The 24655-nt window shown below is 42.1% G+C and overlaps 1 protein-coding gene across 1 annotated transcript in view; it reads right to left on the bottom strand.

Moving 5' to 3' along the window:
* The window catches only part of LOC119901702 (nuclear receptor coactivator 2-like), a 39033-nt gene that overhangs the window by 9171 nt on the left and 5207 nt on the right, over nt 1–24655 (bottom strand). Inside the window, 16 exon segments of the mRNA XM_038717288.1 lie at nt 111–425; nt 919–1087; nt 1236–1327; nt 1329–1345; nt 1440–1637; nt 1952–2176; nt 2358–2595; nt 5563–6802; nt 8484–8631; nt 8902–9042; nt 9411–9512; nt 10818–11006; nt 11972–12149; nt 13641–13744; nt 17587–17759; nt 18580–18690. Of these exon segments, the coding sequence (XP_038573216.1) occupies nt 111–425; nt 919–1087; nt 1236–1327; nt 1329–1345; nt 1440–1637; nt 1952–2176; nt 2358–2595; nt 5563–6802; nt 8484–8631; nt 8902–9042; nt 9411–9512; nt 10818–11006; nt 11972–12149; nt 13641–13744; nt 17587–17759; nt 18580–18671 (3621 nt within the window). The 5' untranslated portion in view covers nt 18672–18690.

The raw sequence follows: 24655 nt of genomic DNA, 5'->3' as shown, positions 1-24655 counted from the left end.
TACTAACTGGATGGACAGTCTGTCTCATCTGTTTACCACAACATTCCTAGTGGCCTATAAACATCACAAAATGGGAAGAAGAGTGACAGAAAATATTTAGTGCCACCTACCAGCTGGGCCTGGAGCCTGTGCTGCAGCTGGAGCCTCAGGTTGTTGGGCTGAGGTGGTACTCCTGGATTAGGCCCCCCCGGCCTCATCCCAACCGGTCTGGGCCCTACGCTCCCAGGCATCCTCATCATTGGGGGGTAAGCAGCAGGCGGCATCCTCTGTTGGCCCATGTGGCCGCCCATAGAGGGGAACCCACCATCAGTAGACATGGCACCATAACCTGGCTGGCCACCGTAGTGTTGACTGTACAGGAGAGGCTTTATGCCGGCCGCTGGGTCCGAGGAGCTGAGGTACTGGTCCTGGTCTGACAGAGGACCCTGCAGGGTGGGAAGACAGGATATGGGTCAGAGGAAACAATCAAAAGTTAGTTTAATGTTGTTACTCTGCAAGAAGAGTTTCTCCTCAACATTTTCTGTGTAGATCTGAAGTATTAACTGCAGGTTTACATCTCATTAAATTTGTATTTCTCAGATCAACAGTGGCACAGATCGTGACGTAATCTTTACCAATAATATTAATACTAAAAATATATCTATTCTAAAAGAACACTGAGCAAAGAATTGGAAATAAGACCAAAACCAAAAAACATAAAAAAACTCTTCAGCTCCGCTCATTGCTTCAACACAAACAACAAGCTGACAATTTTCTTCTCTCTCATAAAAAAAATTTGACACTGAAACCAAAACAAGTTATTAAACATTTAATAAAATACACTTAGATTCTAAAAAACTTCCATTAAGATACTTTTTAGAAGTGATTTTTTAATCTACCCCAGCCAGGGGATTCTTAAAGTCAGTCTGAAGGGCTCACCTGTCCAGCCAGTGTTGGGATTCCCAGCATCTTGTCGATTTCCTCCAGACCCTCATAGTCCTTCAACACCGAGCACAGCTGGTTCAGCAGGGCTCCTTCATCTGGCTGGCCCTCAGGCCCTGTGCCACAACACCCCATCCTGTCCCCCAACGGGACACCGTATGGAGGCCTGGAAGGTAATACGTAGGTGATATTACTGTCACGCCAGACTCGAGGGTCCAGACAAAGACCACATCTGAACCCTCTGACTGCTGCTCACGCCTACTTTTCATGGGATGACCCTTCTTTTCTGCTTTAGGATAGACTGAATGCCATACCTGCTTTGGTTTCCATAGTGATCCATAGCTATCATTCGGTCAGGCCATGGTGCAGTCTGATTGGGAGGAGCATGTTGCTGAGGGTAGGCGGGGGTTTGCCATCTGCATCTCTATAGGGAAGAAAAAAAAGCACATAAACAGTTCAAGTTTTGCTGAGTGTAAGTCAGTTAGTGAATTTCTTTTACTTCTTGTTTGTCTTCTCACCGTTGCCCATCATTTGTATGTTGACCATGGCTCTGGATCCAGGCGGTCCTCTTGTGGGCAGCACAGTGTTCATGTTGGGGACCATGCGACCAGGTCCAACCCCCTGGCCCATCATCGGCCCTGCAGTTTCCCCTATGGGCCCCTGGGGACCCCAGCCCTGCTGCATGGAGGCTCGCAATGACCCGTTATTCAGCATGCCTGATTTGGGGAGAATAGAAATAATCAGAGTTTGATTGATTTAAGAATATCCATGAATTCTATGTCATTTTTCAGTGACTGACCTAGATATAACTCTGCGCCTGCATAAAATGAAGCTTCACTAACTTCTAATGGGGGGAAAATCTTATAAATAGGATATTTCAGCAAATAAAAGACATGTATCCCATGCACATAAGATCATTTTAAGTTATGATATCAGAGCTTGTATATGTATTGGTTCAAAAAGCTCCACCAGAATTACAACAGTATTTTTAGGCAGGGCCGACGGGATACTATTTCTTTTCCTGCCTGACCTGGATTGGCCATTGCAGCCTGGTTGGCCATGCCTGCGTGGGTTCCCATCATGCCTTGCTGCTGTTGTTGCTGCTGCAGTAAAGAGTAGGGGCTGTTGTTCCTGTGCTGAGGAGGAAATGGCCTGCCAGCGCTGGGGTTGGGGCCCATATTGCTTTCCAGAGACGTGCTCCTGACTGGAGGAACACCTCGACCCGGTTGGCCCGGCCTGGTGCCATTAAAGTCTGCTGGGAGGAGGATTATTTTTTAGGTACAGCATTGTACATATCCTGAGACACAGATATGATGAAGGTATTCATATTCTCTCATAGAGATTATAAAGATTTGTTAAATCCTAAACATATTTAAGAGCCAGAAATCATCAAATGAACTCTCCAGACTGACGCAAACACAGTGTCGCAGATTTACTTGGAGGGCTGATGGGAGGGAAGGCTCTGTGCTGGTTGGGGGGGTTGCTGCTGCTGCTGCTGTCTGTCATCTGCAGGATGTTGGTGATGATGGTCTGTTTGTCCACAGAGGAACCAGGCAGCCCAGAGGAAGAGGACGACGAAGAGGAGGCTGGCCTTCTGACTGGTGGCTGGCCCACGAACAGTTGCTGCTGGCCGCCACTTTGCAGGTCCGCCAACAGGTCCTCCAACTCACAGGTCTGAGATCAGCCACAGAGAAAAACAGGATTAGAAGAAAGGTAGTTAATCTCATTAAATTACAAGCTTAACTGGTGCACAACATTACAAAAACGTGAACATGTAACAGTCAAAAAAAGTGTTTTAGTTCATAGAAAACACAACTTTCTTATACCCATACGTTAAAAAGAAATCATCCTGGGACAGCTTTTCATTTCACCTGGGTTTCCACATATACTTTGATATCAAGACCAAGGAAGTCTCAATGACTTCAAAAGGACTTTAAAATGTTCTATTTTACTGCTAGGAACAATCTTATATGTAAAACATGTTCTTGCTTTGAAGAACTTTTTGAAGGAGGGACTCCACGCAGACTCCCTCACATTCGGGTGATGCAACTGTTTTTGCCAACAGAGAACCAGGGAAGCTTTCAGTTCAGGAACAAACATCAAAAACATCTCAAGTACATTTTGAGGGTTTCAGATGCTTCAAATGATTTGCTAAAAGAAATCTGTTTATCCTTGGTCTTAATATCATATAGCTTACACAATAGGAAGAAGACGGTATTCATTGTCTTTGTTCAATTTCACTTTTTTGATGAGAAAAAACTGACCCCCCCCCAGTATTACAGTGTCATTTAATCCCACCCCCACCCCACATACACACAGACAGGAATGGTCTCCTCCGGCCGTTTGGCTGATGAATAGAGGAGGAGCTAAAAATAAACTGCCGGCACTAATGAGGTCATGTGTGATGTACAGTAAGACACACAGTCACAGCTCTGTTTTGGCCACACACACACACACACACACACACGCACGGAGAACGCAGTATGATCACACATCAAGGGCAAAATTTCAAATGGGAATGTGAGGGGCGTGTCCCTACAACTTTCCCATTTTTGTTGAACAAGTAAAGAACGTGCGATGTAGCTAACCTTGGCCATGTAAAGCTAATGTCTTTGTTTATGCAGTGTGTTAAATGTCAGCATTGTGTCTCAAATTGTGTGTTTTCCACATGAATACAGTATATAGCAAGTAGCAAGTGAGCCTTGTAAAGTAGAATGGGTAATGCTTTGCATAACTATGCTCTATTTCATGCAAACTGCACATTTTGTGTGAAAGACGTGTTGAGCTTTAAAAGCATCCAATTTAATCTGATGTTTAATAAGGTCATTACATATATCACTCAGCAGCAGCAAGCACACGCAATAGCACACTAAGAAATTATACACATACTCTGCCACATGTTGGCTTTCTATCTCTCTTTCTTTCTCTCTCTCTCTCTCACACACACACACTAATAAAAATGTGCACACTATGAAATGTATGTACATAGTCTTACACAAACACACTTTGTAACCCGGATACATAAAACATACTGTCACATGCTCTGCTGCACTCATTACACACACACACACACACACACACACACACACACACACACACACACACACACACACACACACACACACACACACACACACACACACACACACACACACACACACACATTTTTTCATTCTTTATTTTCCTAACTTGCCTCCATTGCACATGCATGTTCCTGGCACCATCAAGACCAGCTCAACAAAGTGTCCCCTTATTGTACAAGCCATCCAGGATGCGAGCCTCTGAATGGCTACCTGCTCTCCGGCAGCAGCCTCCGCTGTCCGGAGGCACGAGTGCTGGTAGGACCGTCGCTTTTGTCTCCTTCGGCCCCTTCCTGGAACTAACTTCAACTGCCAATGCATGGCAACACTCTACACTGGCTACAGTTTGCTGTGCAAAACTGAGCAACTGTGTGCGAGGGAGTGCTGCACTGTAAAATACTATCACTACTGAGACCATTAGTTTGTTTGGGTTTATTGCTAAATTTGAGTTTCCCACTTTAAATCTGTTTAACCTGGGTAGAAGAGTCACAAACCTAAGTGTGACAGGTAAGCTGCAACCACTATGGATTACTGTGATGAAATGATAACCCTTTTGAACAAGAGACACATGTATGACTCGGGTTTAAATTCTAATGTAACCGCTGCTAGTTGATCTGTGGCCGTTTGCAGAGACTCCAGTCTGCAATCAGTGTAGTTTTATACACCTCACTGCTAAACCATGAAGTAGATAAAATTATTACTACATTATTCATTATTATCAAACTAATTTCCATCCTTAGTGGACACATGTTCAGGGACATACAGACATACTGCACATACATATATAAAGTACATGTTTAGTCATACAAATACAACTCTGCTATTCCTGCATGTTTCAAATACAGTACATAAACAACCTCACTGGAATTCATAGCTACACACACAACCTGTATGTATTCTAATACACTCTTGGTTTCCCTTTTTCCTCACACACACACACACACACACACACACTAAAGATTAATCCGCAATCCTCTGCCCCTTGCCAGAGCATCTTGTGTTTCAGGTAGTGTACTAACTCCTGACAGCCTGCCATCAGCTGCCTAAAGTCAAAACACATCCAACAGAATCTAAGTGCCAGGTCACTGTGCTTCTCCAAGGTGCTTAGAGGAGCTGTTAAATACATCCAGATGTTCATTTGTAAACAGATTCCTTAGTTATTTTCATTTCCTCAGAAGACAAAAGGTACTATCATGCATCACTTCATCCACTTGCCCCCCCAACAAGACATCTCAGATACTACCAGAACAATTTTATTGCATGCTGGCATTTTTCTGATGCAGTGTTTCAGCCATGCTAGTTGCATTTCTCGAGACAACTATTTAATGGATTGCCAATAAATAGGCACTTACATTTTGGGTCCTGGTCCAGTTTGGAAAATAAAGGGATTGTGATCATTCTCCACATGGCTGTACTATATTCCACTGTGGCATTTTTCCATTATAAATATACTTCAATGATTAATTCATTATCAAAACAGCTGGGGAATTATTGTCTGTCAACCCACCGGCAGATTAATCGTACAGCACTAAGCATAAATATTGCTGTCAACAACACTGACCTGGTCCGTCATGTTGAAACCCTCTTCCTGTTTCTCTGTCTTAATGTTGGACAGCTTGGGTCCGTCACAAGGCTCCATCTTGATGGCTTTATCCAGGATGCTGTTATCATCCCTATCCAACAGATAGCGAAGCAACGCATTGTCCTTCTTTTTGGGGCTGCCTGGCTCCTGTTTGGGGCAAAGTTGACCTAGAGCGGCCATGTTGTCCCCTGCAGCTGACTCTGGACCAATTGGGTCTTTTCCGGTTGCCTCAGCTGTTAGCTTGGCCAACTCCACAGGTGAAGTGCTGTTCTGCAGCAACCTGTGGAGAATTTTGTGTTTCTCCTTTAATGAGGTGGAGTGGTTGTTATGCCCAGCCCCACCCACACCCCCAATACCACCCAGCTGGTCCTTACTGTCCAGGTCATCCCCCAGAGGGGGTGATGAGCAGGGATCAGAGGGTTCTAACTTGGTGGTGAGAAGCTGGAGCAGCTTAGTGTGCCCTTTTGTGTTCAGAAGGCGATTTGAGGCATCGCCGAGCTCCCCTAAGCTCCCATCACCTCCAAAGCTTTCAGAGTCATCGTCTTTCCTCTCTCCCTGTTCACCCCCCTGGTTGTGTGATGACAAAAAGTCTTGCTGAAAAGTTCCAAATAAGTCAGCCTCTAAACTGGAGTTGTTCTTGGCTTGTTGGCTACTGGTGCTGCTGCTGTGAAGAGGGCTCTGAAGGCCAGTCGGCTTTCTGTCAGGTGACTCTGGATGCTGCCCCTCAGTGATACCCTGGGGAACCCTGTGGCCCTGGCTGAGGGCCTGCAGTGCACTAAGGGAGTTGAACCCTTGGCCATTTCCCGTACTGCTGCATACAGATGCTGGCGAGTGGAGGCCGGCTGCAGGAGAGAAAGAACCAGTGGGGTGTTGGGGGAGGTGAGGGCTGCTACAGCTGCTGCTGCTAGCCACCATGCTGGGGCTTTGGCGATGACGAGGAGACAACATGGTACCCTGTGCTCCTGAGGTGATGCTGGGGCTTCCTTGTGCTGAAGGGCTGCCCAGCTTGAGTGCGTGACTGTTTCCCTGAGGCGTGGGCGCCCGACCCGATACAGCAAAACCACGACCAGGGGCACTGGAGGCCATTGTGGAGTGGCGGGTGTTGCTGGTGACACTGGCATCAGGGGAAGGGGAGGGGCCACCCACACTGGTTGGGGTCATCGGCTTGGCCATGCCCTGGCCGCCAGGCATGTCTGCGGTCATGACGCCCATGTTCTCCCTGGAAAGATTGGAAAACAGAGACAAGAATCACACCTGTTCCAGGGAATGTAAATTAGGCTTGTCAATACTAATTTATATATATATAAAAAAAGGTTAAGAATGCTCAGTTCTTTACTAGGGTTGATAACCTATAGAAATGTTGTTATCTGCCAAAAAAAGTACCAGTTATTAAAAGCATGGCCTGGTAGTAAAGTATTAAAAGTTTCAGTAAAAATGACACCATGGAGAAGATGAGCATCCTTTCGTTCAATCAGTCATGTCATAAAGTAGAACAGAGATCAGCTCTGAAACGGTGTATACAACTAACAAAACAAAGTTGTAATGAGGCCTAAAGCTGTAACAGAGAGAGAGAGCTTTAAACATGGATCGGCTTCAGACCCACACCGAACACACAAAGCTTTGATTGTGCTGACTGCTGGAGCGATAATTTTGAATGTGAAACTTGTGGAAGTAAAAGGGCCAAGTTCTCGCCATTGATCCCCGAATGCTCCGGGTAACAGTCCTGGCATTGTTTTCTGACTGCTGTCCAATTCCTGAGTCTGAATGGTCATACCAAAGGCTAGATGCTGGTTGAGTCGCAGTTGCTCCCAGTGGTGGGAGGGAAGGATGGTGGTACTGTAGACTGGACAGACTGGTAGTGCTTGTGTCAGTTTTGGTCTACACATGTAGCGGCAGTCCTGAATAACAGGCTTTTTGTTCTTAATCCACATTGCTGTGCACCCCAACCCCCCCACCCCCCTACCCCCCTTTTTCCAAATCAAGAGGAAACCACAAACACTGAGAGAGAACATGTGATAGACAAAGAGACAGGGGAAAGAAGAGGAGGGAGATATACTGCAAATAATATCTTTTTATGTAATTAAAGTAATTCTGTGTCAAACTGATAGTTTGAAGAAAGGATAATTTGGATTTTACAGAGGTACAAGAGAAACTTTGCACTTGGGTGGCCAACTGGAGATTCATTATCAAGAAATCCTAGAACTTGACTCCTCAAAGCTTAAGGCTTTCATTGTGTGTACTGATTTGTGGAGTGTTGGGAAGCTCTCTCTAGACTGATTCACTGCAGGTTTTAAGAGAGAGTCCTTTAATGTCGCTTTTCAGTTCTTGTTGGCTGAGATGATTTATGGCCTCTGAACATGCAGAGTCTCACTCTCTGTTCTCTGTTGCAGCCTCTATTTGAGTTTAAGCCTGAGACTGAATAAGTGAATTTTTGTTTTAAAATGTTCTTTAAAAACTACTACTAAGCTAGACTAATTAACTTTAAGCATATCAAAAATAAACAAATACAGTCCTATTAAAAAAATGAATCCTTAACTGTGTTCAACGATGTACACTCAAGTATATCAAGTGTGGTACCTACCCAGTTAAATAGGTTTTGAATAATTCTTCTTCTTTCACTGGGGTCAGTAGAACATACACTCAAACTTAAATGTGTTAAATAAAAGACTCAGTTCAAACAAATCTCTTGTCCAGGAAGGGTCTCATAAAAAAGGTTTGAGACCAGCAGGTTAGAAAACAAGGAAAAACTCTGATGCAACATTTTAAAGGTGGAATCTCTGACAATATAAGGATTAAGGATTACACTGATCCATGCCAGCTCCTAAAGATTAAATATACAATGTTTTAACGAGACAGACACTTCGCAGTTGCGACAGAGGTAGAGAAGGAGTGGCCCATACCTCTGCAGGATATGCAGGGACATGTAGAGCTGGGGTTCGTTGGTGGCTGTAGATCGGACCAGCTTGCTCTTGGTGTGAGCGGAGACAATGGTGCCGTCTGCCAGGGAGAATCTGTACAGAGGGCTGAGCGCTTGGCCGTTCCTCAACACTGCAAAGAGACAAACACAGATAAAAATTCAACATATTATAAAAAATAAAAACAAATCCCATCAACGTCATAACACATGACTGACAGCCGCTGAGCAAGACATGGACCCCAAAGTCCACAATGAACCTAAAGAATTGAAAGAATCAACAAGATCCAAAGGAATGAAAAGAGTTGAGTATTAAAATTAGCATGTTTAGGCTGCAAATGCCTCCATTATGGTTAGTTAATCAGTAGAAGACTGCAGGGTGAGCTCGGAGTTGTCTTACTCACCTTCTTGCTGGTGTTTCTTGGCGAAGGATATCTCCCCGTCATTCTGCAAGTGAAACCTCTGAATGCAACGCCGGACCAGGTCCTCCCAGCCCGGCTTCATGGACGCACGGAGCAGACTGGTGTCCAGGGAAGTGATTTTACCTGGACAGGTAGAAGAGCAGATGTTAACATATTACTTACTGTTGTTTGCCTGTTCAGGAGCAGTAGAGTAATTACTTTGTAGTGTAGCAGCCACTTAACCAGAGTTTCTGCCCTTATGTCAGCAAGCATCCACCCTGCTGGAGCGTCTTTGAGCAAAGCAATGACAACTCTACCAGGTCGGCACACGCTTATTCAAACTCATTCCTGACCTCATAATAAAACACTGATTTTAAAATGGTAATGTTTTCAAATAACCTACCTACAACATACTTGAATGGGTTGTGGAGAAAATGAGTATATATATTGGTACAACACTACACTGATCTACCCATCACATGAGCTGTGATGACTGACCCCATCAGTCCTACCTTGGAGGTCCTGTCGAGTGGTGAAGCTCTCGTACGTGGGCATCGCGGGTCTCTCTTTGACGGGGACTCTTCTAGCCACACAGATGAGACATGACTGGAAATCTGCGTGTTTGGAAAAGCATGGGTTAAAATAATCCTTCACAAAAATTGAACTGAACGTGGGGTTAGGTTTACTGGTGGGTATGTGGAGGCAAGAGAGAAAAAAAACTATACTATGATATTTTCTATTATATATAACAGCATCATCTGGCTGATCATGTATATATACGACTAAGGGCAGGGTGGGGCTATTACACCACCGGCTCCGTTTCAGTTGGGACTTCCTTTTTTCTTTGGCTACCATTCTGTATGTGTGTTTGTAGGTTTCTCTCCTCCTGACCATACCTCCACATAGATAATGTGCGCTTTAAAGAGTTCACCTGAAGTAAATCACAAAAGAGCTGATTCCCCAAACTCAGACCATTGACTGTATATAAAGATGGATGACATGACAGATCCACAAAAGTGAAGCCAAAACATCTTGATAGCCCCCAGGTGGCTGGCTCCAGCATAGGTCATAAACCCCACTCCCACCTCAACCTTGACCTAAACTTCATTCTCATTCTCATTCTCAACCATATGTTAGCCATACTGTAGCATTGGAATCAAACTCAGCATGAACACCAACCTAGGCCTCAACACTGAAGTCATGACATCCCAAGCTCAGACTAAGCCTGTGTTTTAACGTCAGTCTCAACCTGCAGCTATCACTCTGCCTACTAGACACGCTCCTCCTGTCACGGGAGAGACTGGCACAATATCTGGTTGTCAGACATCTAAAATTAGAGTGCCAGACAGATTCTTTTCCCCTGTGTATGTGTGTGATTAGATAAAATGGGAAGATGACAAAGTGCCACACACTAATTAGCCTCTCCTGGTGGACGGGAGGAAAAAAAAAAAAAAGGAGGAGTGGTGATGAAAGGAGGACAGGACTCAAGAGACAAAAGTGGGGATGGAAAGAGTGATGGGGAAATGACAGAAAGTCAAGACAGAGATAGGAAAAAAATAACAGTGAGAAAGAACATGTAGAGGTGAAGGGCAAAATTAAGAAGACAAAGGAACAAATTGAGAAACAGAAATAACAAGAGTAAACAAATCAAGACACAACGAGAGATTCAAACAAGGAGTGCAAAAAGGGAAGCAACAAAAAAAGATGAAATAGAAATGAAGAGGCTGAATCAGACAAAATGAATAATTGAAATCCACATAAAAGACCAAGAGAGAGATGTAGGAACTAAAAAGAATTTAAAAAATCCATTAAGAAATACATCAAAAAAAGAAAGAGAAACAACAAGGATGGAGTAAAACAGTAAAGGCAAGACAGACAAAGTGAACAATGCATATCAGAGTGTAACGTGGAGACAATACCTTCCCCCTCTTCCTTGATAGACTTGGGTTCGGAAACAGCAAAACACTGCATGGTTTCGTACTTCTGCTGCGACAGGTCCTGCTGGTCAGACGCCGGCCGGGCTTCACCGTCGGCATGAGGATTGACCAACATACGACAGTTGAAGGTATGGCTGTTCCTGTTCGACGAATCACTGCTGCGATGATTGACTGGAAGATACAGAGAGACACAAAAACAAAGAGGAGACATTAGAAACTTTTCAACATAAGCACGTTAAATAAAAAGCTGGGGATCACATGTGGCACCCAACATGTCAACATACGCACCGCAACACCAAACTACCACATCCCATACCGCAAAACCAGCTGATAACAGTAGATTAACCTAAAGTGGTCTGATATTTTGTGTTTATGTGGCTTTTTACTGAGAACCCCAAGTAAAGTATATCACTAGCTAAACGTTTTTCATCAAGGTCTGGAAAATTGGAAAATACTTCTATTTAGTTAGCTGTGTTTGTTAAGTGCCCTCCTCTGGAAATGGCAACACTGGTTGGGTTCTCTGTACCATGATAATGGGCTTGTAGAATCCCTTTAACCAAATGTTCTTTCAAACTGATCTTGTGCCCAAATTTTCACCCAATTCTCCAGGCCTCTGTGAGCGTGTGGAGACAGACGTCTGTCAATGCAAGATCAGCATAATATTTACATTATTTGCTCTGCTACATAAACTTACTTGTTTGACGGTTTGCTAAGACTTTGTTCAGGTTAATTGAGGTGGCTCATCTCAAGCTAAAACTTGAGACTAGGGCTAAAGACAACAATAGTTTCACAGCAATGTGCATAGAGAAATGAGCAGTTCCTACCTACTACTAGACACGTAACATGAGTAGATGATGATGATTAGATGCGGAAACTAAACACAGGCATTAATCAAGCCTGTTTGATCTTGATCATCTAGCTAAGGAGAATATTCCCCATTCTTTTTAGTGCTACCTAACTATCAGGAAAAAAAAAGTTATCTGGTTCTGTCATGATGGCAGAGAAAGTTCAGAAATAAAGAAAAAAATCTCATTCACTGCCACCAACAGCAAAGGACCGGCAATATGGTGGCTAGGAAACATCTGAAATGGCTCCTCCATCAGACTATGTTCCAGTAAACCTCCTGTGGTTCTTACCCAGGCTTTTGGGCAGGAGGTTCTTGACGAACTCGGCGTGATCTCCGACATGCAGCACGCTGTAGACACTAGTGCTCATCAGCTCCTCCTGCTGGTAATGCAAGTACTGGCTGACGTTCTCCGAGACAAACACTATGTTGCCCTCCATGTTGACCACGAAAAAGAAGCCGTCCAGGGCCTGAGGGGTGAGGAAAAAGGGAGAGGAAACGGAATAAAAGAAAGGAAATTGGGGAAGTTTGGGGAGAGAGAAAAGTAAGAAGAGAAGACACACACACACACACACACACACACACAGCAGCACACAAGAGAGAAGGAAAGGAGGAAGAAGACAAGACAGAGTGAGATTAGAGGAAGAAGCAAATGTTAAAGGCCAGCAGGAGGGAAAGAAAAAAAGAAAAAGACAGAAGAAGGTAAGAAGGATAAAGAGGGAAGACTGGATGTTAATTAAAGTCCAGGTGAACTTTCCCCCCCCAACGCTGATTAGACTCAGTTAATATAAGCGAATATAAATCTTGAGTTGTTGCTGCTACACTAAGGGTTTGACAACCTGCTACAAATGCAAAGCAAAATATCAGGTTTAACCATGTATTGTAATTTTCTATAAGTAAATTTGGCACTTGATCATCATGATGCTTTGATTTTTGGTATCACTTGTTACCAGAAGCTTAACCTGAAGTGCATGCCACCAGAGGACCTTGTTTACTGTACACTGCAGGAACCCTGTTTTCATGCGGGAGTAAATGCGTGTAGATAAAACAAAACTCCTTAATTATGACACAAAAAAATACCAGCCAGTAACTGTGCAGTTACAATTCAAGGTACAACAGCAAGTCTACAGTGGCCTCTCTAGCACTGTGTGTGTTTATTTCTTTCATTCCTGTCACCTCAGCATTTTTCACCTATATGTACAGTGATTTGTCCTTTAACCTGCCACCTCTACACAAGCCTTCTACTGTATGTCTGCCTGCTTATCATCCTAACGGCGGAATAGAATAGAATAGAAAAGGTCTTGGCTAGAATGACACCTCTGTTGCGGCTGGTGAAGCTATATATAGGCCGCGCGTGTGTGGTCAAGCTCCTCCCCTCCTTTTCTAATCTGGCTTTTCAGGAAGGTATTTATACCTCATTGGGTCCCATGTTATACGTCACCACACACACACACACACACACACACACACACACACACTTGAGCAGGCTTGATGACAGCACTGCCGTTAGCCAGAGGAACTCTTATCTCTGTGCAATGCCATTTAAAAGAAAGACACTCCACCAGCTCTAAACGTGTTTCCTACATGAAAAACCTGCTGCCTTGCTGAAGGCAGATTATCTTTTCAATGTTTGCACCCACAATTGCACTGCTATGATGGCGGCATATGGAGCAAAACAAGAGCTCCCACAATCATTCTCACATTACAGAAAATGATGGTGTACTGTCTCATTTTGAAACATAAGATTATCTAATTCAATTCAAAGTGTTCACTTGTTTCCCTCTCTTGTGTCTATTTAGAAAGTCAGTTAAATGCCACTGTTGTCAATAGTTATAAACACACATAGTCATTCTTGTTCTGTTGTGTGTCACTATCGCTTTAACCTTTAAACTCCTTTGACCTTTAAACTCTTTTCTAAGAGCATGATAATGGTGGTGGACTGAAGTTTGGCTGAACTATACCTCCAGCATCATGGGCCCAAGGGTGTCTTTATCAATGACACCCTGTCCTGTGGAGGAGATGTCAGCCTTCTGCACCTCCTCAGCATCAAGCACTGGAGCTTTTTCTGTAAAAGACAACGAGAAACATGAAAAGAGGGGGTTAACACAGTTGAGGTATCTCAGGTTTCAGAGATCTTTAAACTAAAATTCTTTGTACGAAGAGAAATAACTAGAAACTAACTAAAAAATAAAGTAAAAGACAAAACATCACGGTGTATTATGTATATAAGGAACTGAGTGAATGCATGACTCACTGTTGATGTGGTGAAATGGCATGTAAAAAGGCACAACATCTAAAGGACGGCTGGTATCAAATTAAGTAAGTGACTGCTTGTTTCCCCACACAGTGCGTTTGCATTCTTGAACAAAATATTTCATCAGAATAAAGCTTTTTCTTTAGATCGCCTTAGCTGGTATTTTCTTTTCCCAGAAAACACTGACAATATTCTTTTTGTGCAAACACACTAAAACACTTTGGGTTTTTCCCTGTACGTGAGGACCTTTCACTGATTACATTATTTGGCTAATCCCTTGCATATCCTAACTTATACCTTCTGCTGGTGTAAACTATAACCCAAGTCCTCCACCACAGTGATGCACTGTCAAGCATGCTGGTTTGAGTGGCTGGAAAGTCATGGAGAGCAGGTATCACTACGCTAATGTGCGGTACATTACACACATGTATAGTCATATTAGAGGCCAATCTCCACTGTCTTCCCTGGCTGTACCAGTGGACTGTTGAGCCTCCCATGGCCCCATTAGGCCACATAGCTGACATTCCTGTTGTGGGACCAGAACTGTACAGTTCATCAGCCTTAAACCCTGTCACTGTAGAGCCTTGAGTGGCCATCGTGTAGTTTGGAGGGTATTAAAGTCACAGTATGCTTTGTTTGTTTTTTTTTTGTTTTGTTTTTTTTAAATCAGTGAATCTGACACACTGTATTACACATGATCCATCTGTGTGTTCAGGTTTAAAACCTAAATCACCATGTAGCTAACTATTATATAGCAGTCCTATTAGCTGACTGAGTCCGGAATGGACACCAGAACCAGAGCTGAACCGGAGCTGGGTGGGTGGGCAACAGAACTGGGCTCAGCAGCCAGCCTCCGAGACTGATGGAGGCCACAGGGAATACAGTATCGAGGTGATTTACAGCAGCTCCGACCAGGACTCTGACTCCGGGGACAACGAAAACATGGCGGGTTCATGAGGGGACAGGAGAGGGATCACGCAGGAGAGGAGTGAGAGGGAGGTTGGGCATCAGAGAGGCAGCGATGGAGTGTAAAGCCAGAATATTTTCACATCTAACTCCTGTATTAAGGGTTCATTTCCACCAAACCAGAGCTAAAGATTGTTGGTCCACTAACTATCCACAACAGTTTTAGTGAGTTTGATTTAGTTTCTGTCGAGTTAGAATGAAGTGTGTTTTATGATGAGAGTACCAAGTCAATTAGTTCGGTGAAAGAGACTAGAAAACTTGAGTTTTGAAAGTTAAAATTTTTATCTTACATATTGTACTTTAAAGAAATCAGCCTGAAAAATGTGTGTGATAAATCTTAACTAGCCTTGCAATAACTACAGTTTTCTTTCTGTGGCAGCTGTGTATGTTCACAGCGGCAACAACTTCAGAACAAGTTAGCTCAATTAGTCGCTCACCAGAAACCTGATTGAATAAATAGTCAACAGTTTCCACATGCACGCACACACACATACACAGTATCTACACACCCCATTTATTATTCAATGCTACTGTTTTTTCACCAGCAAACACTCTGAGCATAGGGACAACTGCTGAGCGGACAGATATAGAAGCACACATACACACTCATCTTCCATCTATAATGTGACGCTGCAATTAAATGGGACTTGTGGGCCAAACACACACCCTGCTACTTAAAGTCATGTGACACACAGAGAGACACTCACACGCACAAAGAGGCAAGATGCCATTTGCTTTTGTCTATGTGTGCGTGTGTTTGTCTTCTCACGTTTAGATTTCATTTTCCGACCAGGTGACTTTTTGCTGCACAAAAACAAAGCCACAGGTTCTTTTCATCTTCTATTTATTAAGATGTAATGATCTACACGTTTCTGCTGCTTTGATTTTATGGACTTCTTTGATTCTTACGTTACTTGTGTATAACTTTTGTTTGATATCACTAACTGTTGTGTCAAATCCACCTCTGTAGTTAAATACTAAAGTTGCTGGACAAGAGTGGGTTTCTGAAGTCGGCCAGACAGCTGTGTGACTTGTGTATTATCTATGTGTGTATATGTATGTGTGTGTGTGTGTGAGTGTGCTTATTCAGCTGTTGTTTTCAGACACAAACAGCGCAATAACATGTGGACACCGACCAGGCTGACCGCAGGAACAAATAGAGGTGGAGAGAGGGAGGAATAGAGTGATGGAGAGAGGGAAGAAGGGACAGAAGGAGAGAGGAGATAGAGAGGGGGGAAGGAAATAAAGGAAAGAACGGAAAGAGCTGACATTGTTCAAGAGGGATAGATAGGAAAAGAGGAAAGAGGAGAGAAAATAGACACGAGGAGAAGAGGAGATGAAAGAAAAAAGGAAAGGACAGAAGTGGTTAAAGAAGATGGAAGATGAATATGAAAAGGGAAAGAGGATATATTTAAAAGGGTACAGGAGGAGAGGAAAGAAAGGCAAAGAAAGTAAAAGAAGAAAGAGGAAAGGGAAAGACAGCAAAAAAGAAATGAAACAAAAGGATAAAGGTAGGAAGAGCGAAAGACAGATAGGAAAAAGGAAAGAGAAAAGAGGAGAAGAAAGAGACAGAGGGGATGAGAGGAAAGGAAAGGACAAAGACAGTTAAGGAAGGATGGAAGATAGACAGGAAAAGCGTAAAGTGGAAAGAAGAAAAAGACAGGGAGGAGGAGGAGGGAGGGAAGGTGAAAAAAAAGGAAGGTGAAAGAAAAAGGAGAGAAATGGGAAGAATAGCAGGAGACAGGGAGGTTGAGAGGGCAGATCTGCCTGCTTTCCTTTACAGACTTCATCATGTTGCTCAGTGTTACATAACAGCTCTGCCTCTGTCTGTTTCGACATCGTCACACCCACTATCATTACAAAGTCTGGGCTTACACTCACATACATTTCCTCTTTACATTTCAGTCTGTTGACATCCGCTTTAGTTGTCAGAAGGTGGGAAAACGTCATTTCTATATTATTTAATTTGTTAATTTAATTTATTTAATCTGATTCCAGCGTTTGTCTTGATAAAGACATAAGATTATTTAAGTCAACAGGCACATTCTCCTCCAGCACTTCTTCTATGTTTGTGAGATCATGAATGAAGACTCTCTTTCACCATTAAACGGGAAAAAACCTGTTTGGTACTTGCTTCTTTCCTTAGAAGATGAACTTTTTACAACCCATCTCTGCTCACTTCAAACAGATTTTTAAAACAGCCGTATTGTCTGTGCCTGCAGCATCATTCCATATGTTTTCATGTAACATAGGCAGGTTAGAGAACACTAAAAAAGTAACTTCAGGTAAGCATGATGTCTGCTCTCTTCTTCTCTGGTGCTGAGCTAAGAAAATACAGAAAAGCCTAACATGAACATGAGTTCAGACTTCATTCTGTTCTACTCAGCTCACCTTTACATTTCGGGGTTATTTTCTGTAGTTGGTTGAAATAATGTAAAAAGTTCTTGTGGATTCTTGATGAAATAATTCAACTGAATTCATACAGTCTCCTCAAAATGTGTGGACAAAAGGCACCTGACTCACAGTTTGAATTAGGTTGCTTAAGTATAAACTGTAAACTGAAGAACTCTATACACCAGTGGATTTGACCATCACTACTCATTGGGCCCCTTGTTTTGATGCATCATATATACATACAGTACATGGCACCAAAACTAGTCACAGTGTGAACCAAAGTGGATCCTCACCCTGCTCCTTGATCTGTCTGATCTGCTTCACCGTCTCTTTGAGGATGGCACATTTGTCCGGCTTGACGTTGAGGTCGTCCATGTCGTTGATGTTGGCGAAGATCAGCTCGGCCAGCTCCTCTATGTACTTGTTCTCCTGCTCCCGGTTTCTCCTCTCAGTACTCCTCTTAGGGCTGCAGGACAGGGACGGAAACAAAGACAGAGTCAAAATGTAGACCAAAAATTTATGAAATGTAGACAGGATGAAAAGAAGATGAGTCTCTAAATAGTTCACATAATTTCAAATTCAGTGGTTAATGAAGAAATTTCATCTAGTGATTTTTTTGGTGTGAAACACAGACATCCTCACTTTAACAGCAAGTCAACTTCCTTTCAACCTCAATTACAACCTGAGCTACAACATCTGTATCCTCATTGTAACCTCGGTGCAGTGCATCGCAGTACGTCGTCACTACAACCTTCATACATCCTTTCGGACACTGAAAGCACAATGACTTGTTAGCCCTTATATAAACTGTCGTCTGTAAAAATGCTGCAGCAGCATTTTCCTTCATCGACCTGCGAGAGCGTCGACTCATTTCACCAACCCTTTGTCTCTCTCCCCCGCGCTTTTTCCTCACACTGCCTGACTAAAAGCAAAATTATTTTATTTTTAAATTTACAACAAATTTACTTATCTGGTGAATACAAAAGCATATTTGACTTTATGTGTCTTTTCACACAGTGAGACAAAAATCAAAAAACAAGGATCAATAAGAACTGGAATCAATACGTGACACCCAACCCCATAAGGCTACAATGAGGATGTGGATAATTAATAATTGATTGAATACTGCACTGTGCTGCTGTTCCAGGTTATTCTAAGGTATTGTTGTATTAGTACTGTATTGAAGTATTGTGGTAATTGCAGGGAGGCATGTGTTGATGTTACAGTGAGGGTTTAGTGGTGTTATAGGGGAGTTAAGACTTTGGACTGAGGATAAAGGTCTTCACCTGGGACCCAGGAGGTCTGATTGACAGTCCTTCCTCTTCAGAGATTCTCCCCCTCTTGGGGTCTCCGGGGTGTTTCCACCCCCACTACTCATCTTCAGCAAATATCAGCACCTAGAGAGAGAAAGGAAGAGATCGTGAAAAGGAGATCATTTTGGCCTGAACTAACCTAAATTAATCAGAATTCTAGACGGAAATATTATATAAAAATATAATATATTATAATATATTTTTTAAATGTAATAATACATACAATAATACGCCACATTTAAAGTTATTATAAGGCAACTGTTTGTAGACCTGTAAATCAGGTCAATTACCGGAGGTGCCTGTCATAATATTTAAACAACGTTAGAAGGCCGAGGAACTCTGCTTCCAAATTACACTTCATGCTTATGACTTCAAATACATCTAAGGTGTTTGTTGTTGAACATACAGTGTCTCTAAATCTGCCTTTTTCTCTGCCTCTCATACCATTATGACAGTGCTTTTAATCTAGAAGCAGGTTCCCCACAGCACAAGTACAACGGAGTACTGTGGAAATAACCCAATGGCGAGGAAATAAAACCACGCAATTGACACTGAATAGGTGAACTAAAATTGCCCTTCACTCTACTCTGTGAGCTTCCCAGCATTATTAACCACAGTATTATAAACAGACGCAAGCTAATGTGCTCAAGCTGTACACAATGTGTTTGAATGGTGCATAATCAAACAGGGAGTGTGCTCATGACTCACGAAAACAATCTACCATTGTAATGTGCAAGCAATATGTGGGAGGCCCAGTGGGAATACAGTAGGGGTCAATAATTATTTGAGTTTGAAATATGTAATAATGTGGGCATTCACACAGTTCTTACATGAACTTTTCTGGCAATTAAGTGGATAATAGAAGTTATACTATTAAAAGCCATATTGTCTATATTTTTGTGATCAAAAAGTATAGGAAGGTGGACAGGGGAAGTTACACCACGTGGTCACTTCATGCTGCTAGACCTTCTACCATAGTCTGATGACTAATCTCAACTTGTTGACCCACCATCAACGCCAATCAGTACTGTGTCTGTTTTTGTGGGATTTTTAAGAACCTGCTGTCAGCAACAAGTCTCATTCTTAGCCATTATTAAAGAGAAAAATTTAAAATAGTGAATGTAACATTCATGATCTCCGTACTTGTGGTCACAGCTGTGATTAGGTTGTTGACACTGAATTTAAGTGCTTATACACAGAATTGTATACTCTTGTAATGGTTGTTGGATTGTGAATTAAGATTTTATTTTCCATTTCTGACAGAGTTTTACCTCTCTCTTTTACCTTTCTCTCTCTCTCAGATGATTTTTATGGTGTTTGACTGGTGACATTAACACTATGTGGGCCTTTGATTTTGGATCGGACACTTGTGAATTGCATGAAGTGCTTCAACAGTAAAACGGGATCAATTCCAATAATGTCAGTAGTCCAACAAGAAATCAACACTAGCACCACTCTAATTAAGACATCTGTCCTGTCAGTCAGATCAATATATGTGGCAGTCAGCTATGGCTAGCTTTTAAAGATACAGTTGATTGCAGATGACTTGAACATGATGATGGCTACTAAACAGAGGTTTAGGAAATCAAAAGAGCAAACTGAAAGATTATAAGATAATTGTAACAAGATTACAACTTGAAACAGAATTTGGTGCTATTGAATGTGACTAATTTTTATTTACACAATAGCACACACTTATAAAGCAGAGTGTAGCAGTTACAAGCAGAGGAGAAGCAGTGTCTCTCGGGACGGTAGGCCTTTAAGGGCCTTCAACAGGCCAGCACATCACCTGACTGTTACATAACAGCCGGTCTGTGGGGCTGATACTGAGCAGAGTAAGGCAGGAAAGAGGGATCAGGGAGAGAGAAAACAAGAGGGAGGGAGAAGAGGGAGAGAAAAAAAGAAAGGAGGTGAGGGAGGAAGTGAGATGGGAAGAGAAAAATAATGGACAGGAGAAGGGAAATGTAAAACAAGCCTAAAATGAGGCACAGCAGAGGATAGGAAAAGGAGTCAGCGGATGAAGAATGGGTTTACTGGTGCATTAATCCAGACATCAAGTCGACAAGTGCAAATGTTGTAAAATAAGACAAGTGGGTGTGAATGAGGGGCGACGGGAGGAAGAAAATAAGAGGGGGCATCTGTTGCTCTGAATAATCAGGCCTGAGGAAAGAGGAGAATATGGCCTAATTACATCATGAGAGCTCTGGTCCACCATCTTGGTTCAGAGAAAAATATCTCAACAACTATTAGATGGATTGCCATGAAACTCTGTACAGATATTCAAGGTCTAAGGAGGATAAATTCTAACAGCTGGGGTGATCCTTTGACTTTTCTTCTAGTCAGAGTTTTAACTATTTCAAGGAACATTTACGGATTGGCACAACATTTTGCAATTTTGCATTCATAATTCCTACATGATGTGTTGTCACAACTCTGAACCCCTAAGCTGGTTAACGTTTTGGGTTCGGGTTCAGATTGAAATGTCTCAGTGTATTGCTATGAAAATTAAATTTGTACAGCCATGTCTCCCACAAAATGATTCCTGACTTTTCCTCTAGTGTCCACTATTGTGTCGATCCATAGGAAATTTGGTCCGGAGATTTAAGACATTCATTTGGTAAAATGGTCTGTATAAAACACCACTCAAATTGCTTTTACACTACAACACATCCACCCATTCATACACTGATGGCATAGGCTCAGACACAGAAATTAACATTCACTGATCTTCTGATTAGTGGAGGACCTGCTCAACCTGCTGAGCCATAGACCCCTCAATATTTATATTTGGTACAGACATTCATCTCCAGAGGATGACGTTTGATAACTCTGAAACTCACAGACTTTATTTAGCACCATCATCAGGTTAAAAGTTGTCCAATGCAGTTTCAGTTTATGACCAAATGTGTGTTTTGTGCTAATTAGTGCATTGCAGCATGCTGGCACACTAAACTGAGATGAGGAACATGCTGAACATTACACCTGCTAAACATCAACATGCTAGCATTGTAACTGTGAGCATGTTAGCAAGTTTACAGGGAGTGAATGATTTGATTAAAATTAGATCACTGCTCCATGTGTGGAAGACAGCAGCTCTGCACATATACAGAGAAATTCAATCCACTCCTACAGCTTTTTTAACTTCTCCACTATCCATCCCATCCATATACGCACTATGTTCCACACAATCATATTGTCACCAAGATATGGCTAAAGATACTGCTTCCATTTTCACTTCACAACCCTGTCGAGATCAGGAGCAGCCTCATGGCTCTTCCATTGGTCCAGAAAAACTGGCTTTGTGCGGTTGCATGTTTTGTTTATTGAGGAAGTAACTGTTTAAGTTTCGTGCCTGAGAGCTGGTCAGTAAAAAAATCAATATTCAGAGCACTGCATAAAATAGAAGAGTGAGCAAGGAAAGAGTGGTTCTAACCAATGAAAGACAATTTCACTTGTCACTATAGGAATACATGAATTCAAGCTGGCCACAGCTGGTAATCTGCATGAAGGAAGATACTGCAAACGTTTTCAGGTTTCAACTTTCAAGTGTGAGAGGGGTACTTGATACTCAAAAGACAGATGTGATAGTACAAGAGTGAGTATATTTTTATTTGAATACTTATGTGATAGATATTATTCTGGAAATACTCTTAGAAATGTCAAACATCGGTCTACTTCTTGCCTACTTACACCCTCCAACTCTCCGAACTCTGCTTTGCTGCAGTGGTCGCACGTTAAGAGAAAGTGAATTGTATGTTTAATAATTTTCTCACTTCTTTATTAACAGTGAAAATTAGCAGCCCAATGAATATGCAACATGTCAGTTAATTAGTTGAACCAGTCATTCATCATTGGAGTAATTGTTTCCATCTAGATATTAAGTAGCAAAACTAGGCTAGGCTAATCTCACTATTCAATATACCTTCAGGTTGCACACTAAAAAGGCATCAATGAGTTGGTATTAAGTAGGAAACTGAATTAAACAAACAAAAAAAACACTAAGCACAACGTCAGACATTTTAAAACTCAAAGTGTTGTCATCTATTTTGGTGGACAGCAGGTTATTACTGGTTATATGAGGAAGGTGATGTTGACGTTGACTGGAGATAACATCATCATCATCATTATGAGCCCAACTGTGACCTCAGAAGTTGATGAAAGCCTGGCTGAATGTTCAAATCAATCTCACAAAAGAAACACACACACACACACACACACACACACACACACACACACACAATGCCCCTAGACTCACAACCTGGATCATTAAAACATTTCAATCAATGTCTGAAGAAGATACACTTGGTCACACATACATACGGAGAGACACATATGGCCTTGCTCATTCATGCACGCGCACAAACATACACACACACACACACACACACAATGAAATTAACACTAATGTACCCTGCGACAAAAGCCTTTGCCCCGTTCAGCCAGATACTAATGCAATCACAGGAGCCAAGAGCTTCACAAAGTGAAGCCATTTAAAAACAATTTGAGCTGGAGAGAAGAGACGAGGCCAGGGGGTCAAACCAGCCATTAAGGAATTAAAGCTGAGCATCGATCCCAGCCTGTTTAAGTGTCTCCAATACAAACCATCGCTGCTCAGCTTCTTTGTTTTGGGTTTCTGAAAAACAGCTGGTCACAGGGCGAGGCCTCACAGGTGTGTTTTTATTCTGTTTACTTTCTGGAGGTGCCACATGTAGCATTTTTACATGAAAGTTGCTTTATTTTGACACATTGAATAATTATTTTAAGGAAGAGTAAAAGATGGTCTCAAACGCTACGACCAATGACACCCGTGTAATACTGTAATAACAAACAATGCATGAAGAATCAAAGTCATCCTTTGCTCAAAAAAACAAAAAAAACAAAAACACTATTTCATAAAACATTTAATTGAAACATTTAAAAATTGTCAATGCTAACCCTTTTTTTACCCTCATGCCTGCAGTCAGTATATTAGGAAGTGGATCCCATAAGGGTTCAGGTGTGCTATAATTTATTTCACTATAAACTGTCTATTCAGTTCAATTCAGCTTTGTTGGCATCAATGTCAAACAACACCCTTGCACGTCTTTCTGGTCTGTTCAGCTTTCAAGGACTATCTCTTGAAAGCTACGTCCTGGTATGTTACAGGTGACGGGGTTTGTGTCAGATTACAACAAGATGGAGGTCAGGCGGAAGAAAGAGACTGAAACAAAGTGGTGCAACCTATTTAGCAATTACGATTGGCTGTTGAAATAACAATACCCTGGAAAGCTGAATAAATGGTTGGGACCATTTGTTTGAGAGACCTACCCTGACAAAATGATTGTTGTCATGGAAGTTAAGCACACTATGGGTTGTTATTAAAGTAATGAGTCATCCTCAGGCCTTAGCTTGCAGAATAATGGAGGTTTTTAGCATGTAACAAAAAAATGACACTGACCACGCAGTCTTATATAATGACTGACAGCAGAAAATTAAAGCTATGTGTTTTTGCAGGGATATAGTTAATGTAATAACACCTTTGCAGTGTGGTTCCCATTTACTTTATGCACCTTAACTATTAAATATGATACACATTATTTACTGTTTCCTCTCCATAGTACAGACACCCAAATAGTCCTTGGTAAAAGAAACATATTGTCCTGAGTTACTGAAGCTATACTTCACCCATTCAGGTCTGTGCATGATCTATGAGAAAGCCTTACATTTTATTGAGGAACCTTTTAAATCAACACAGATGTTGTTAACATAGCCGTTCATTATTACAGATGGGGCAGGCAACGCTGGAGAAGGGTCAGCTACATTTTTGTGTCAGAGCATTCAATATATTAATTGCTAACGGGATGTCAAGAGAACGTCACATGTAACAAAAACTGCTTTTGAAATAAACTGCCTACCCTAGCTTTAAAGATAGTACACTAAAGTCACTGACGTCCAGCTGCATTATTCCCCTGGCTGTTGGGATACAACCGTCGTTCCAAGCCTAGGGGCCATTTATCAATCACCCTTCCAAGAGGTTGCAGCCTTTTCTGGTTACTTATAAATAAATACT

Source organism: Micropterus salmoides, unplaced genomic scaffold (genome assembly GCF_014851395.1).
Source record: "Micropterus salmoides isolate LMB-PRFRI ecotype aquatic unplaced genomic scaffold, ASM1485139v1 Ms_hic_scaffold_14, whole genome shotgun sequence".
NCBI lineage: Eukaryota > Metazoa > Chordata > Actinopteri > Centrarchiformes > Centrarchidae > Micropterus > Micropterus salmoides.
The sequence above is the reverse complement of the archived record's forward strand: the minus strand, read 5'-3'. Positions and strand labels throughout refer to the sequence as shown.